Source organism: Colius striatus, chromosome 11, assembly GCF_028858725.1.
Source record: "Colius striatus isolate bColStr4 chromosome 11, bColStr4.1.hap1, whole genome shotgun sequence".
Taxonomy (NCBI): Eukaryota; Metazoa; Chordata; class Aves; order Coliiformes; family Coliidae; genus Colius; species Colius striatus.
In genome coordinates, this window is record NC_084769.1 from 18,061,608 (window position 1) to 18,076,644 (window position 15,037).

Below are 15,037 nucleotides of genomic sequence, written 5' to 3' on the forward strand. Positions count from 1 at the left end.
AATGGCAGCGCGGGGCGGGGCTGGCGCGGCCAATGGCGAGGCGGGGAGGCGGGCTGAGGCTGGCCCCGCTGCGGCCGCGGCGGAGGAAAGGACGTCAGGCGGCTGAGCCGCGTTTCCGGGCCGGCACGGCACGGGGTGACCAGGCGCGGCGCGGCACGGCACGGCACGGCACGGCACGGCACGGCACGGCACGGCACGGCACGGAGCGGCGCGGCGCGGCGCGGCACGGCACGGAGCGGCGCGGTACAGCACGGCACAGGGTAGCATGGGGCGGCACGGCGCGGTACAGGGTGGCACGGCACGGGGTGGCATGGGGCGACACGACGCGGCGCGGCACGGGAGGGACGGCATCGGCAGGGAGGGGAGGCACAGGGGCACCAGCCTCGGGAGCGGGAGGACTGACGGCATGGGGATGTCGGCGGCCGCTGCCAGGGGAGGGTCCCGGCCGGGGGGAGAAGGACGGGTCCGTGGCGCTGGGACCCCGGGGCGGGCGGCAGAGGGACCCCAGGATTGACAGGGGAAGCCGTCCGGTCACCCGCGCAGGGGTTCCCACTGCCCCCGGGACTGGGACCGCCTCTGAGGCGCGGTCCGTTCCGCCGGCAGCAGGAGCCATGCAGGACCCGGAGAGCAGATCCGTTTTCGAGGCTGCCCAGGACCCCATTCTCCTGCGCGGGCTGACCCTCGTCACCGGCGTGGTGGCGGATGCGTGTGCTGCCGGGCCGCCGTCAGTGAGCCACGGTGCGTGGGACTCTGCGGGGGCGGGGGGTGTTCGGCCAAGCCCTGGTGTCTACCAGCCCTGAGCCGCGCAGAAGGAGATGAGTATGTCCAGGAGGTCGAGGGAGGTTATGCTCCCTCTCTACTCTGCCCTGGTGAGTCCTGGAATCCTGTGTCCAATTCTGGGCTCCCCAGCTCAAGAGGGACAGAGAACTTCTGGAGAGAGTCCAGCGCAGGGCCACCAAGATGATCAGGGGACTGGAGCATCTTCCTTATGAGGAAAGGCTGCAGGACTTAGGACTGTTCAGCCCTAGAAAAAAAGAAGACTGAAGGGGGACCCCATCAAGTCTTATAAGTACCTAAAGGGTGGACGTCAGGGGGATGGGGTGACACTTTTTTCTGTAGTGCCCAGTGAAAGAATAAGGGGTAATGGACATAAGCTGGAACATTAAAAGTTCCACTGAAACAGAAGGAAAAACTTCTTTCCTGCAAGGATAAAGGAGCCACAGGCTGCCCAGAGAGGGTGTGGAGTCTCCTTCTCTGGAGGTTTCCTAACCTGCCAGGACACGTTCCTGTGTAACCCGATTGAGGTGAACCTGCTTTGGCAGGGGGTTGGGCTGGATGATCTTTAAACATCCTTTCCAACCCCGACCTTTCTATGACTCTATTGGTGGCCATCCTGGAGCTTGGCCGTGGAAGCTGTTTGGTGGGTGGGTAAATGGGCTTTCCTCAGTGTCACCCCAAGGTCCCTCCAGCTCCTCTTCAGTCATAAGGCTCCTTGGGTATCTGAGAAGAGAACCAGGAGGCCTAACTCCTTGTGATTCAGCCTGGAAAGCCACCTGTGACAACCATTCCTTCTTCTTTCAGAGAAACCTGTGGTCACCAGCAGCGAGGAGAAAGCCCCCAGAGTGCCAGAGGTGCCAGAGCGAATGTACTGCTCGACCTGCAGGCAGGCGTTTGGCAGCCGGGAGGAGCAGGTGAGCCGGGCTGCCAAGGTCCTGCTGCCGAGGCTCAACCCCCGAGGCAGGTTGCTTTCCTGAGCTCTGCTGCCCATGTCCTTTTGCAGTCTGCCACCCAGGTCCTGTGTGTTGCCACTTCAAATGGCATTTCCCATGGCACATGTAGCACAGGCCCGTGCCTGTTTATGTTACTGTGCAGCCAACTCCTTAATGTACTGTGGTCTTCCAGTCAGAATCACCACAGGGGCTCAACATCAGTTTAGGTCTGGGGATCTGTCACCTCAGGGCCTTTTGTGGCATGAGCTTCCATGGACCAGCAAGACCCTGCTGGCTCAGACCTCTTCCCTTCACAGACTGAGCACTACCAGCTTGACTGGCACCGCTTCAACCTGAAGCAGCGGCTCCTGGGGCGCCGGACACTGCCAGTAGAAGCGTTTGAGGAGAAGACTCGTACAGGTGAGGAACAGAGCTGCCCCCAGCAGACCCCAGAGGCTGTCAGTGGTTTGACTGGGTCTGTTCTGTCCAGTAGTGAAGCTCACAGCTACCCCTGCCGGCTTAGGGTCTCTTTATTCTACCCCTGTGGGGGTCTTTTGGGGGTCCAGCACTGCTCCTGAGCCTTGCTGACTTGTTCTGAGAAGGGAGTGTTCTGCCTGAGCCACGCCTATGCATACCTGGGGATCCAGAGCCCCAAAGACCGATCTCCTCAGCCCACGGTACCCTGGTGATATGGAGGGAATGGGACAGGCTGTTTGTGGGGTTGTGGGCAGGTCCTTGGAGTCACCTGCAGAGTTTCAGTGGCACCACTGATTAACGTTTGCCCTGCTCTGTTTTCTTTCTCTTGCAGGTGATGTTTCCAGCATCTCAGGGTCCGACTCGGAGAGCTCTGTTGGGAGCAGTGAGTTGGAGCTGCTGCCCTGTGCCAGCGAGAGCCCTGGGCCGCCCCCACCGCGACGCTCCCACAAGGTGCTGCTCCGCAACGCCGAGGGACAGCTCATCTCTGCCTACCGCTGCGTGTTGGGCACTGGGAAGGCAAGTCACAGCCTGGCTTGTTGTGAGAGGGACCCCAGAGAAGGCAGGTGGCACTGGGGCGTACGTGTCTGCCTACAGTCCCTCGTATCCTGTGATGGGATATAGGAGTGGTCTCTGGTGCTGGGTCAGAGTCCCAGGCCTGCTGATAGCCTGGTTTTTGGCTGCAGGATGCTCCCAGAAACCTGCTTCTGGTGCCAGCAGAGGGACTAGCGTCTGTCCCATTGTCCAGAAATAGGTAAGAAGGTGGTCCTGTGAGTGCTAGCAGGGGTGTCTGTGTTTCAGGGTGGCAGTGAGGAGGCAGCAGAGCTGACGGCATCACTGCAGAGCCTCGGTGCTGGCACATGCTGGGTTGTGCTGATGATGGGCGGCGGGCACTTTGCAGGAGCTGTGTTCCGGGGGTGAGTACAGTGGAACAGAGCTGGGGTAGCCCCTCTGGGCAAGGACGAGTAGGGATAGGTACTGGGTGGCCATCCCCTCCCTACTCCCCCATCGCAGTGCTTACCACACACCCTGGGCACACACAGCTCCTCAGTGTTTGCTTGACAGGGCCAAGTTGCACTGCAAGAGACGGGACAAGCCCCAGGCCCTGCCCCGGGGTCCCAGGAGCATCAGCTCACCTTTCTGCACGGGGTCTTGTTGCTTATGCCTGCCCCTCTCTGCAGCCCCCAGATGCAGGAGCACAAGACCTTCCACCGTTACACAGTGCGAGCACGACAGGGCACGGCTCAGGGGCTGCGGGACGCCCAGACCAGGGGCTCGGCCCCACGCTCGGCCGGCGCCTCCCTGCGCCGGTACAACGAGGCGGCACTGCTCAAGGTGGGGCTGCGCTGGCGGCGGGGGGAGGCGGCAGGGCCTGCTCCGGGGTGGGGGGCTTCCACACTGCTGCTGCACGGCGTGGGAGGAGGGAGCACTGCATGGGGGCTGGAGCCCAGTCAAGGCTGCTCTGCCCTGGCTCTGTCCTTGCTCCAGACCTGCCTGTCCCCACACTGTACTCAGGACCCCGTGGTGCCTCTTCTTCATAGGATCATTCAATCATTTTGGTTGGAAAAGACCTTTAAGATGATCAAGTCCAACTACTCACCTCACAGTGCCCAGCCCATCACTAGCCCATGTCCCTCAGCACCTCATCTGTGTGCCTTTTAAATATCTCCAGGGATGATGACTCCACCACCTCCCTGTGCAGCCTGTGCCAGTGCTTAATAACCGTCTCGCAGAAAAATTTCTTCCTAATGTCCAATCTAAATCTCCCTTGGCACAACTTGAGCCCATTTCCTTGTGTCCTGTCATGCACTGGGGAGAAGAGACCAATCCCCACCTAACTACAACCTCCTGTCATTTGTAGAGAGTGATCATGTCTCCTCTCAGGCTCCTCTTCTCCAGACTGAACGCGCCCAGCTCCTATGCCCATCTCTGGACACACTCCGGCACTTCAATGTCCCTCCTGTAGTGAGAGGCCCAAAACTGAGCACAGTGTTTGATGTGTGGCCTCACCAGTGCCGAGTACAGGGACATGATCACTTCCCTGGCCCTGCTGGCCACACTATTTCTGATACAAGCCAGGATGCCATTGGCCTTTCCTCCCCAGGATATCCAAGAGCTGCTGGCAGCGTGGGCGCAGCACCTGAAGGAAGCTCAGCGCATCTTCCTGCGGGCCCCACGCCACAACCGTGCGCTGCTCTTCAGCGGGAGGGACCCGCCGCTCAGCCAGGGCGACCCCCGTGTCTGCCACATCCCCCTGAGCACCCGCCGGGCCACGCTGCGGGAGGTGCTGCGGGTCCACACCACGCTGGCCAGCCTGCAGGTCTATGGTGAGGCAGCCCTGGCAACCTGCGCCCGTGGGGTCAGAGCGCGTGGGGTGGCGCGGTCCATTGTGCAATCCTATGTGTGTTAAGGGATGCTGCCCTTAACATCCAGCTGAGGTGCCAGCTTTCCAAAACTCAATTCCTGGAGACATGGGGCGCTCCCTGTCCTCAGGCAATGACAGGAGCACCCTTGCTGCCCAGGGAAGGACACAGCACTGGAGGACATCACTGGATCCCCCCGAAAGGACTGGCAGAAGAGAAATCTGAAAGCAGAGATAGATCCCAGGCAGAGGAGCACCAATGGTGAGTTGGGACATGGGGCAAACAGGGGAATCTGGTGTTACGGCCCTGGAAGTACAGTGGGAATCTGCAGCATGTGGCCTGGTGCTGGGCAGGGTATGCTCAGCTGAGAGCTCCAAGTGATTTGTGCTCAGCCCTTGTCTTATCACCACCCTCAGCCCCGGAGGAGGAGGAGGAGGAGGAGGAGGAAAAGGAAATCCCTACAGAGGAACTGGAGACTGTGGAAGTGACACTGAGCACTTTGGACCTCCGGGAGTTTGAAATTATGCCCAAGCGAAACCGCAAAAGGAGGAAGAAGAGGGACAAGAAGGTGGAGGAAGGTGAGGGGGAACAACTGGCCAGGGACAGTGCAGGGAGACTCTGGGGAAGGGGTTGCCATGACAGAGTGCAGACTGGCCCTGGCCCACTTTCTCACCTTGTACTCCCTGTGCAGGGCCCCATGACGAAGAGTCAGGACACCCTGGTACCCAGTGCAGGCAGCCTGGCCTGGAGCTGGAGAGGGAGCTGCAGCAAGAGGCTGGGGCTGGGCCTCTGCTCTGGGCCCATGGAGGTAAGTGGTGTCAGCGACTGGGCCAAATGGATGCCTGCCCCATTTGTTGGTGGCTTTGCAGCGAGTTGAAGAGTACGTTGTCATGCAGGTGCCCAGAGCAGCTGGCTGTAGAGTGGCTGTAGTGCAGCCACGTGCCTTGGAGTGACTCATGTTAGGAACAGTAGCTCTGAAGTGGGAGGCAGGAAGCATTTGTCTAAGCCAGGTGTGCTGTGAGGGGATTGAAGTCGGCCTCGTCTTGGGAGAGGGCTCGGATGCTGCCAACAGTGCCCAACAGTGTCATCGTGCATTGTCACAAACTCTGAATCATGGAATGATAGAATGGTTGGGGTTGGAAGGGTCCTCTAGAGATCATCCAGTCCAGCTCCCTGCCAGAGCAGGTTGCCCTCCATCAGGTCACACCAGAACATGTCCAAGTGTGTTTGGAACACTCCAGAAAAAAGTGTTGCCCCATGCTCCTGATATCCACCCTTTAGGTACTGGTAAGTGTTGATGAGATCTTCTCTTCTTCAGGCTAAACAGCCCCAGTTCCCGCAGCCTTTTCTCACAAGGAAGATTCTCCAGTCCCCTGGTCATCTTGGTAGCCCGGTGCTGGACCCTCTCCAGCAGTTTTCTGTCCCTCTTGAGCTGGGAAGCCCAGAACTGGACACAGGCCTCCAGATGAGGCCTCACCAGGGCAGAGTAGAGGGAGCACAGAACCTCCCTCACCCTGCTGCCCAAACGCTTCCTAAGGTGCAGGAGACCCTGTAGTGCCCAAAATCCAGCTACCAGGACAGTGCTTTAACTGTGCTGTATGTGTGTTTCCTCATCAGACCAGAGTACTGCTCTGCCCAGGGAGCCATCAGCCTCCCCTCCTGTTCTTGTCCCGCAGGAGACCCTCAGGCCCAGCTGCGCGACGCCCTCTTTACCGCCTGCAAAACGGGGGACGTGGGGACACTGCGGCAGCTCCTGGGTGTGCTGGAGAGCGGGGACCCGCCAGAGCACAGCGAGGGCACGGGGGCCCTGGCCGTGCCCCCCTCCCTGCTCAGCCAGCCGCTGGATGAGCGTGGCTGCACCCTGCTTCACGTGGCGGCGCGGGCAGGGAAGGCTGCAGCCGTGAGCCTGCTGCTGGCAGCGGGGGCTGACCCTGCCCTCAGGTATGACCCTGCTGCAGAGCCTGGTGGCCCCCTCCTGTCTCTGCAGTGTCCTGGGACAGCTGGGGCTGGTCTCTCCCAGCTGGGACATCTGCGTTTGCTACAGGGGCCTGAGAGCTGAGCCACTACTCTGTTCTCTCTGCCTGCCTGGTCTGGCACAACAGCAGGCGGGCAGTGGCCCCAAGTGCTCCCAGGGTTATCGATAGATGGTTCAGAGGGTAGGGGTGACGCCACCCTTTGTGGGGCACTTGAGATGCAAGAAGGGGAAGATTTGGGGGATCCTGGTGTAAGGAGAAGCAATTTTCCCCTCCTTGGCTGCAAGGCCCTGGCCCACAGCAGCCATCGGACAGGTGTGGGAAGTTGCTGGGCTCCCAGCAAGAGCCCAGGGTGAGCTGGGCTTCCGTGCCTCACAGGGACAGGCAGGACAGGACCCCGTACTGTGTCTGTGCCGACAGACCGACCCGCAACGCCTTCCGCAAGTTCATGGTGGACCACCCGGACAAGTACGACTACGGCCGTGCCAAGGTGGGTGCCTTCCTGGGGCCTGGGGGGATCCCAGAGGGACCCCTGGGTCAGTGGGAGGTGCCGACTGCCCCCTGCCCCAGGTGCCAGGGCCCCTGACGCAGGAGATGGAGGCCAGGAAGCTGGAGAAGAAGCGTGCCCAGAAGGCGCAGCGCAAGCAACGGGAGCAGGCGCAGCGGGAGGAGCGGCAGCGCTGGGAGCGGGAGCAGGCCGAGAGGCAGCGCTTCGCTGCCCTGTCCGACCGGGAGAAGGTGAGGCCGTGCGTGGGGAGGGGGCAGCGCCAGGGCGGCGGGCTCTGGGCACAGCAGCACCCGAGGGCTGGCTGCAGGGCTGAGCTGTGTCTGTGCTCCGCAGAGGGCTCTGGCTGCTGAGCGGAGGCTGGCTGCGCAGCAGCAGGACACGCATGGCACGGCTCTCGCCAACATCAGGTACCAGCCCCGTGCAAACTCTCCCAGATGTTCCCTGCCCTTCTTGCTCCTCCTTTCCAGTCTAAAGCTATTCCTGTCCACCTCATTCCCAGCAGTACCTGTGTAAAAGCTTTCTCCCTCTCTTGCCCTCCTCCCCTGAAATATGTTGTGAAGGATGACTGTCTGCTTTCTAGAGATAACAGACTGGAGAGCCTGGGGTGGGGACAATGGCACTTCTCTGAGCTTCAGAGCTTTCTTGAGGTCCAGCTGGCAGAGTAACATTACCTTAGCTCTTGTGGAAAGGATGCTTTTAGCTTTTTGCTATTGCCATTGCTAGAAGTAATAGCAGTAGTGTTTAGTTAGTTATTTCTATTTTAGTCTTTTGTCTTTACTGGAGCAAAAACTTTCCACAGGGAACAATGGTAAAAGGAAAACAAGGCCTTCCTGAAGGGAAGTTGGGAAGAAACTGATGGTCTTGCTTGAGCTTTTGTTCAAATCAGGACTGAGAGTGAGAAGCCTGCATATAAATATAGGGAGGAAGGTGCCATTGCATTCTGCAGATGCTTTCTGAGCACACAGTCAGTGTTTTAACAAGATGGAGTGAACTAACAGATGCAGTTAAGCACAAAACTGAGTAAGACATAGTGTTAACTCTGAGCGTAATTCTGTGCTATGGTAGGATGTGGAAGGTCAGCTTTCTTCCCAGAAACAATGGAGACATTTGTTTGGCTCTTCTTTCTCTTTCCAGCTCTCCAGCAAGCCAACCCCCACCCACTCCTGTGCCTCTCTCCCTGACCCCATATGCCACATCCCTTCCCTACGCCACCCCACGGGCCTGTGGGCAGCCAGCTCTGCCTGTGCTGAGCTGGGCAGGGCCTTTACCACCCGCTATGGGGGCAAATTCCCCGCTGTTGAGCCTGCCTGGCCGTGCCCTACTCCAGGCTCCCACACTGCAGCCTCTCTGGGGAGCACATCGTGGCCATGCTGCTGGTGTCTCCTGTCACAGCAGTGAATCCTCTTCCTCCTCTCCCCCTCTTGCCTCTTGGAAGGGTCCCTTTTGCTCAGGGCCACCTCTGCTCTTCCCTGCAGCCGCTGCTGGCATTGTGGAGAGTCCCTACTGGGCCGGGTCCCTTTCCATTACCTCGACTTCTCCTTCTGCTCCACGGCCTGCCTGCAAACCCACCGCCGGGCCCGTGCTGCCCACACATGAGGCTGGGGATGGGACTGGTGCCACCTGCCAAGGACCAGTGTGGTGGAGACATGGCTGAGCACTGGTGGGCAGCGAGGGAGACCCCGTGCAGCAGTGCTGGGTGCAGGGACCGAACTGGCTGTGTCACTCTCCAGAGCAACTCGGGCAGGCCCTGGGCACGAGTGTCACTGGTGATATTACAGCTGAGAGGTCCTCACGTGTTAGTGTGAGGGGCCAGGACTGTTTTGTGGCCTGGCTCCAGCCAGGGGTCCTGCTGCTGGCTTTTCTCACAGCTACCTCATAGGCTGCTGCCCCTGTCCATGTGAGGGGGCTGGGTCCTGACACCTGCAGACCCCCCAGCCCTGAGCTGTGGGTACCCTGCAGGCCATGCTTTGCCCTCTCCTCTCCTGATTGCCATCGCTGTCTCAGCTGTACCATGTCAGCAACTGCCTCCTCCACCTATGTTGTCAATAAAGAGGTGCCTTGACCCCAAGCCATGAGGGGAGTCAGCATCAGTACTGGAACTACTCGAGTGTGAGATTAACGTGCAAAACAAGTTCAGTCATGGGCCCCTTTCTCTTTAGTCCCTGTATGGTCCCAGGGGAGGGCAGGAGCTCTGGATGTCCATGCCAGGATGTCTGCCCTTTCCCACATACCCTGCATCCCCTCCCATCAGCCTTGTGCTTCCTTTACCCACCTCCCATCCCCACAGACCCGGCCCTTGGCCCTGTGCTTCTCCCACTCCCTACCATCCCTACAGCCCCTCTGCTCAGCTGTGCTTCCTCCAGCCTCCTGCCATCCCCACAGCCCCTTGGCCCTGTGCTTCCCCAGCCCCCTGCCATCCCCACAGCCCCTTGGCCCTGTGCTTCCCCGGCCCCCTGCCTTTGCAGCCCCAGCCTGGGGTAAGGCTGCTGCCCCGCAGCTCTGTGTTTATTAAGAGGCCACAGTGCTGCAGCCGAGGGTCCTGTTGAAAACGGGTCGGTCGAGGAAGAGCAAGAAAGGGACGGGAGGTGCCCCCTCCAGCTCCAGCACCGTGATGTTGTTGGGCTGACCAACATGCAGCACTGAGCCAGGCACAAAGAGGGTCTGCTGGGGCCCGCGGCAGGGCCAGTACCGGCCCAGGTTGAAGCCATTTATCCACAGCTGGCCCTGGAAGGTGGAGACAGGTCTGAGCTGTGCCCCTCTCCACCCTCACCCTCCCTCCCAGCCATACAGCGCCTTACCTTGTTCCAACCCGGGAGCTTCACAAAGGTGTCCCAGGCAATGCCAGGGGTCTCAAAGGTTCCAGTGTAGAAGGCTGGCCCTGCTCTGCCCCTGCTGCTTGATTTTGGCAGGGCAGCATGGGGCCAGCCCTGCCGGACCGCAGTGTCTATGGCCAGAGGGTAGATCTGCCACTTGCTGAGAGGGCTGGAGTCCAAGGAGACATTGCCCAGCAAGCCCTGAGATGGAGCAGGAGGGAAAATGAGGCAACAGGGTCTGCCATGGGCAAGAGGATGCTTGCCTTCCCTGGGCATATACCCTTCACAGTGGTGAAGATGAGATGGGATCTCCCAGATGGGTTGCACATCCCTGGCTGCCAGGGCAGCAGAACTAGGACACAAAGGTGCCCACCTTGTGGCCTTATCCTGGTTTGGTTGAGTTTGCCAGGACCAGGGGAGGGGATGGAGTGACAATAACCAGAGAGTGGGTCTGGGGTGGCCCAGCCATGACTGGGGTCCTTTGTGGGTGGCAGGAGAGGGGTTTTTTGCCCATGCTAGTGTCCCAGGCATCCAGAGCCCCAGGGCCCCCTGCCCTCACCTTGAAGTCACTGATGTTGGCCCCGAAGCTGATCCTGCCCATGTTCTCCAGAAGTAAATCCAGGGTGTCCCCTGCGCTGCCTGTCACATGCAGTGTTGTCTGTCCGTCCCGCTCCAGCGTGCCCTGGTACTCCTGCAGCCACAGAGTCCCTGCTGCTGCTGCTGCCCCAGGCCCACATCCCACTGCCCCCGGCACTGCCCACAGCCTGCCAGCATTGCATCCTGCTGCCTGCTCTCCCATAGCCAGCCCAGGGCTGCCCTCTGCCCAGTTTGGGACAGGGGGCTACCTCACAAGGGCTCAGTGTGGCTCTTGGGACCCTGTCTGTCCCACAGAAGCTCGGCCAGGCCCGGGTGTGTTCCCCCAGGCTCACCTTCTGCAGCATGACGTAGCCGCGGTCGCAGAGGCTGTGGGGAGGAGTGCTCAGCATGGCTGGCTCCGGGACATCCCGGGGCAGCTGTGTGCGGTACACCATGAAGCCCTGAGTCTGCAGTACATAGCAGAGCAGCACAGAAGGGGAAATGAGGTTGGGACACAAGCCCAGCTCCACCACCCCACAGCCAGGTTAGGGTAGACAAGCCTAGGAGCATCTCCCCCAGGATCCCCCATTGCACCCTCACCTGTTTTATGGCCTCAAAGGTGAGGGGGAACTGGCTCAGGATGGGCCCGGACGGGCACAGCACATCCAAGACGTCCAGGAGGTCGGCATACTGCAAAGTGAACAGGATGGGTGCTGGGTGGTCGGGCTGTGCCAGGCTGGAGCAGCCCAGCCCCAGGCAGGCACTCACCTTGTGCAGGGCCACCCGGCCATAGGCATATTTGGGGGTAGCAGGTGGCATTGGACCAACTGGCACGGGCTGGAACTAAACATCAAACTGTCAGCTGCCCCCCAGAGTGGGCAGGGACATGTTCTCTGCCCTGCCAGGTCCCTCTGTGTCCCCTCTTCTCTGGCACAGGCAGCAGTTCCCAGTGCTGTCCCCCTCCTCCTGCCAGGCTCAGCACCTTGCTGATGACCGTGCGGATGGCAAACAGCTTCTCAGTGGCGTCTCCTGCCTCTGAGAGGGGAGCATCATAGTCATAGCTGGTGGTCACTGGTTGGTACTGGTCCTTGAAGTCAGCACCTGGACAGGAAAACAGTAGGACCTGGAGGAAGGTGCTCTGGCAGAGCCCAGAGCACAGACCCCAGCCCCAGGCTGGCTGCAAGGCAATGCCAGGGTAGTGAGGCATGACCCAGAACTGGGAGCCTCTGCCTGAGGACAGAAGGAGTCCCCAGAAGCCCTAAGATATGGGTAAGCTTGCCCCAGCACAGAAGGGGAGTCTGAAGCAGGCTCCTTGGGGATGGCTGAGGAAAGCCCCCAGCCCCGCTCCCCAGGACAGGGTCCTACTCACCGCTCCAGTAGGCGAAGTTTGTTCCCCCATGGAACATGTACCTATGGGATACCCCAGAGAGGCCTGTCAGCACCCCAGAGACCTGGTGGGGGGCCACTGCATGCTGTCCCTGCTTCATTGGCAGTCCCAGCTCTGCCTGCAGCCCCCTGCCCAAGCCCTGAGGGACAGAGGTGAGTGGTGATGCCCACTCTGATGCTGGCAGAGGGGAGGGCATCACCCCCCAGGCTGTGCCCTCTCCCACAGCCGACTACTTGCATGTTGACACTGGCTCCCAGCTGCAGCATCTCCTCCAGCCCCCGGGCCACCTGTGCCGAGCTGATGCTGGCATGTGCACCCCCCCAGTAGTCCAGCCAGCCCGTGTAGTACTCAGAGTTCACCTGGAGGAGAGAGGGACTGTGACCTGCCCAGAGCTGCAGCGCTTGGCTTTGCCCCACTAAGTCCCTCTGCCTCCCCAAAGCCATCCTGCTCCCAGCGCCCACACTAAGCTCACCAGGGGCCCCTTCGGCTCAGCCTGGCGCTGGGCACCAAACGCCTCTGTCACATTGGAGCCTGCAGAGGTGGAGGGAGGGAGGTTGGAGCAGGACAGAGCAGGGACCCCAATCCCTTCTCATTCTCCTCCTCCCCCACAGGGGTACCTGGCCCGAAGTCCACAGTGGCGTAGAGGCCGTGTAGCGTGCCGCAGCGCAGCTCCTCAGCCCGCGCGCTGTCGGTAGTGAAGAGCAGCACCTCGCTCCCCAGCAGCGCCCGGAAGGAGCCCAGCAAGTGCCGCAGGTACCCATAGTCACAGGCGTAGTAGCTCCCGTATTCATTCTCCACCTGGGAGCAGGGCAGGGGCTGGCACCCAGCACACACATGGCAAGGCTGTAGCCAGGTCCTGTGGCCCACTAGGACAAGCACCCAGCTCTCCCTTTCTCTCCTGACATTGTCAGATGTCATGACAGTCCCCAGATGGGTCCTGAGAATGACCTTCCAGCCCCACCAGACTCCTCAGCTCTGTCAGTGTCCCTTAAACCACTGCTCCTGTGGTGGTGGGTACCCCAGAGTCCCAGCCCTTAGATGTAAACCCAGCTCCAAAGGTCTGGAGGGGTTTATCAAAGAGCTGTGCTGGATGAGGCCATTGTGTAGAGGCTTTTTGTAGCACATCCAAAGATGACCCGGAGCAGGGCAGCGGTCCAGGTCCAACAACACCCTACCTGCACACTGATGATGTTCCCTCCATTCTGGTACAGCCGTGGCTTGATCTTGGGTAGCAGGACGTGGAGCCAGGAGTCCACGGCTGCCAGGTAGGCTGGGGGGATTGAGGGCAGCTCAGCCTGGCAGCAGCATCCATCCCAGCCCACCCACAGCCAGCCCTGCCAGGAGGAGGATGGAATAGGCAGGCCAGACCCAAAAGCAATAGGGAGGTGGAAGTGGAGCATGAAATATGGGGCTCCCAGAAGGTGGAGGATAGGAGAGACCCTGGACACAGGACTGGGTAGGAGCATGGAGAGAGACCAGTGTGCCAGACCTGGCACCAGGATGTAAGGACGTGGTGGCCAGAGCCCCATGCTGAGGCTCACCAGGGTCAGAGGAACGCAGGACAATGTCTGGTTTCCACAGCAGCCAGGCAGGCAGGCCACCCTGGAGAAACACAGACAGCGGGGAGGGAGGCAGAGAAATCGCTCAGCAGCCTGGGCTGGCACACGGCCGAAACCCTGCCATGCCCTTCTCAGACAACCTGTCACCCCTCTGCGCCAGGCTGAGGGGCTGGGGCTCACCATCTCCCACTCTGCACAGATGTAGGGCCCCGGCCGCAGGATCACCAGAAGCCCCAGCTCAGCCGTCAGGTCCAGGAAGGCTTCTATGTCCCGGTCCCCGGCAAAGTCATAAACCCCCGGCAGCGGCTCATGGTAGTTCCAGGGGACATAGCTGGTGTGAGAGGGGAGATCAGCATGTGGGGCATAAGGGCACCCTGGCACGACGGGGAACCATTCCACAGGCTAGTCCCTCTCCTCCTGGGAACTGGCCTCAGCCTGTGCTGGGGATGGCAGCAGGGCCTGGACTGGGACTAGCCCAGTCACACTCACGTCTGGCAGAGGCACCCTGGGGATCCCAGTGCAAGGGCTGGCCCCTGCTCACTGTGTTTAGACAGCACCCTGGCCCCTGGCCCCACTCCCAGGACCCCCGAGGGCCATCGCTTACAGCTGCAGGGCGCTGAGGCCGCTGAGGTACACGCTGCGGAGCCGGTGCCTCCAGGCAGGCCGCGGGACCCGCGCGTAGTGGACGCTGCCCGAGATGTAGCGGAACGGGGCCCCGTCCTTGCGGAAGCAGCCCTGCTCGTAATCCACCTGGAAGGAGCGCGTCGGCGGGGAGGCCTGCGGGACACAGCACTGCTAGGGGACCGCACACCCGCCCCAAGCCCCACCGCTCCCTCCCGCACTCCCGGGACGGGGACGGCGGGGGCTGGCTCCTCCCCACTGGGGAGAAGGGGTGCAGGGACCATGCCGTCCCAGAAGAGCAGGAGCAGGGAGACAGAAGCAGGGAGGCCATGTGCATTGCGTGATGGACCTGCCCCCGCGCTAATCAAACACCCCGCGGCTGAGCATGTTGCGGGACGGGTGCTGGGAGGGCAGGCAGGGAGCTGGGAGCGCATGCGGGACGTTGGGGCGGGACGTGGCTGCAGAAGAAGGGAGCCATATCAGGGAGAGCAGGGATGGGGGGAGGAGAGCAAGGCAGATCCCGGAGCCGTCCCACCGTATCCTTCGCAACTCAGCCCCGCGCGCCTCTCCCAGGCTTTCCGCCCACGTCTGCGAACCTGCGTGTGCAGAAGCCCGGCCGCCAGCAGCATGCTGAGAGCCGGCAGCCTCATCCTCGCCGAGCGCTCGGGGGTTGGGGGGCGAAAGGGGACGTGGACTTCGCTATCACATGATCCTTCCCGGCCAGCGCCGAGCGCGTCCTCCGGGTTCTCCGCGCACAGCAGCCGCAGCGGCAGCACGGCTTGGGGGAAACGGGGGAGAGGGGCTGAGCGGCTCTGTCCTCCGCGCTGGAGACAGCCACGCGCCGCCCCCGCACAGCCCACCCGCCACACCGCCGCCCGGACCGGCTCCGCACAGCGGGCACATCCCCGGTAACACACGTGGAAGGACAAGCAGCCTCATAAAAAGTATCACCACCAGACAAAAAGCCCTGGAGGGAGCTCAACAAGGGGGATGAGCCCCGGTAGAAGGGATGCTGGAGCTGCCTGCGGGAAAGGAAAGCGAGGGCCAGAGCCTG

General features: G+C 61.2%; 2 protein-coding genes across 7 annotated transcripts; one reads left to right on the forward strand and one right to left on the reverse strand.

Moving 5' to 3' along the window:
• The first annotated feature begins 121 nt into the window (after positions 1-121).
• On the forward strand, positions 122-12,556 carry ANKZF1 (ankyrin repeat and zinc finger peptidyl tRNA hydrolase 1). Of its 5 annotated transcripts, none has more exons than XM_062004457.1 (16): positions 122-260; positions 607-738; positions 1,582-1,691; positions 2,027-2,129; positions 2,518-2,702; positions 2,985-3,100; positions 3,365-3,518; positions 4,288-4,510; positions 4,706-4,807; positions 4,963-5,124; positions 5,238-5,354; positions 6,223-6,487; positions 6,898-7,009; positions 7,090-7,257; positions 7,361-7,434; positions 12,415-12,556. In XM_062004457.1, the coding sequence occupies exons 2-16, from the start codon at positions 612-614 to the stop codon at positions 12,455-12,457; spliced, it is 2,061 nt and encodes a 686-aa protein (XP_061860441.1). In that variant the 5' UTR covers positions 122-260; positions 607-611; the 3' UTR covers positions 12,458-12,556. The 5 variants fall into 5 exon arrangements, with proteins under 5 accessions (XP_061860441.1, XP_061860440.1, XP_061860439.1 ...); XM_062004456.1 differs by lacking the exon at positions 12,415-12,556 and adding an exon at positions 8,503-9,129 and having other exon boundaries at positions 124-260; positions 604-738; XM_062004455.1 differs by lacking the exon at positions 12,415-12,556 and adding an exon at positions 8,503-9,129 and having other exon boundaries at positions 124-260.
• GLB1L (galactosidase beta 1 like) lies at positions 9,476-15,010 on the reverse strand. Of its 2 annotated transcripts, none has more exons than XM_062004462.1 (17): positions 14,901-15,010; positions 14,580-14,761; positions 13,967-14,139; positions 13,543-13,693; positions 13,345-13,405; positions 12,979-13,073; positions 12,421-12,601; positions 12,276-12,334; positions 12,041-12,162; positions 11,786-11,826; positions 11,399-11,517; positions 11,185-11,259; positions 11,017-11,106; positions 10,770-10,853; positions 10,400-10,531; positions 9,826-10,041; positions 9,476-9,751 (listed from the first exon to the last, which is right to left on the reverse strand). In XM_062004462.1, the coding sequence occupies exons 1-17, from the start codon at positions 14,920-14,922 to the stop codon at positions 9,536-9,538; spliced, it is 2,019 nt and encodes a 672-aa protein (XP_061860446.1). In that variant the 5' UTR covers positions 14,923-15,010; the 3' UTR covers positions 9,476-9,535. The 2 variants fall into 2 exon arrangements, with proteins under 2 accessions (XP_061860446.1, XP_061860445.1); XM_062004461.1 differs by having other exon boundaries at positions 10,770-10,883.
• Positions 15,011-15,037: the final 27 nt, after the last annotated feature.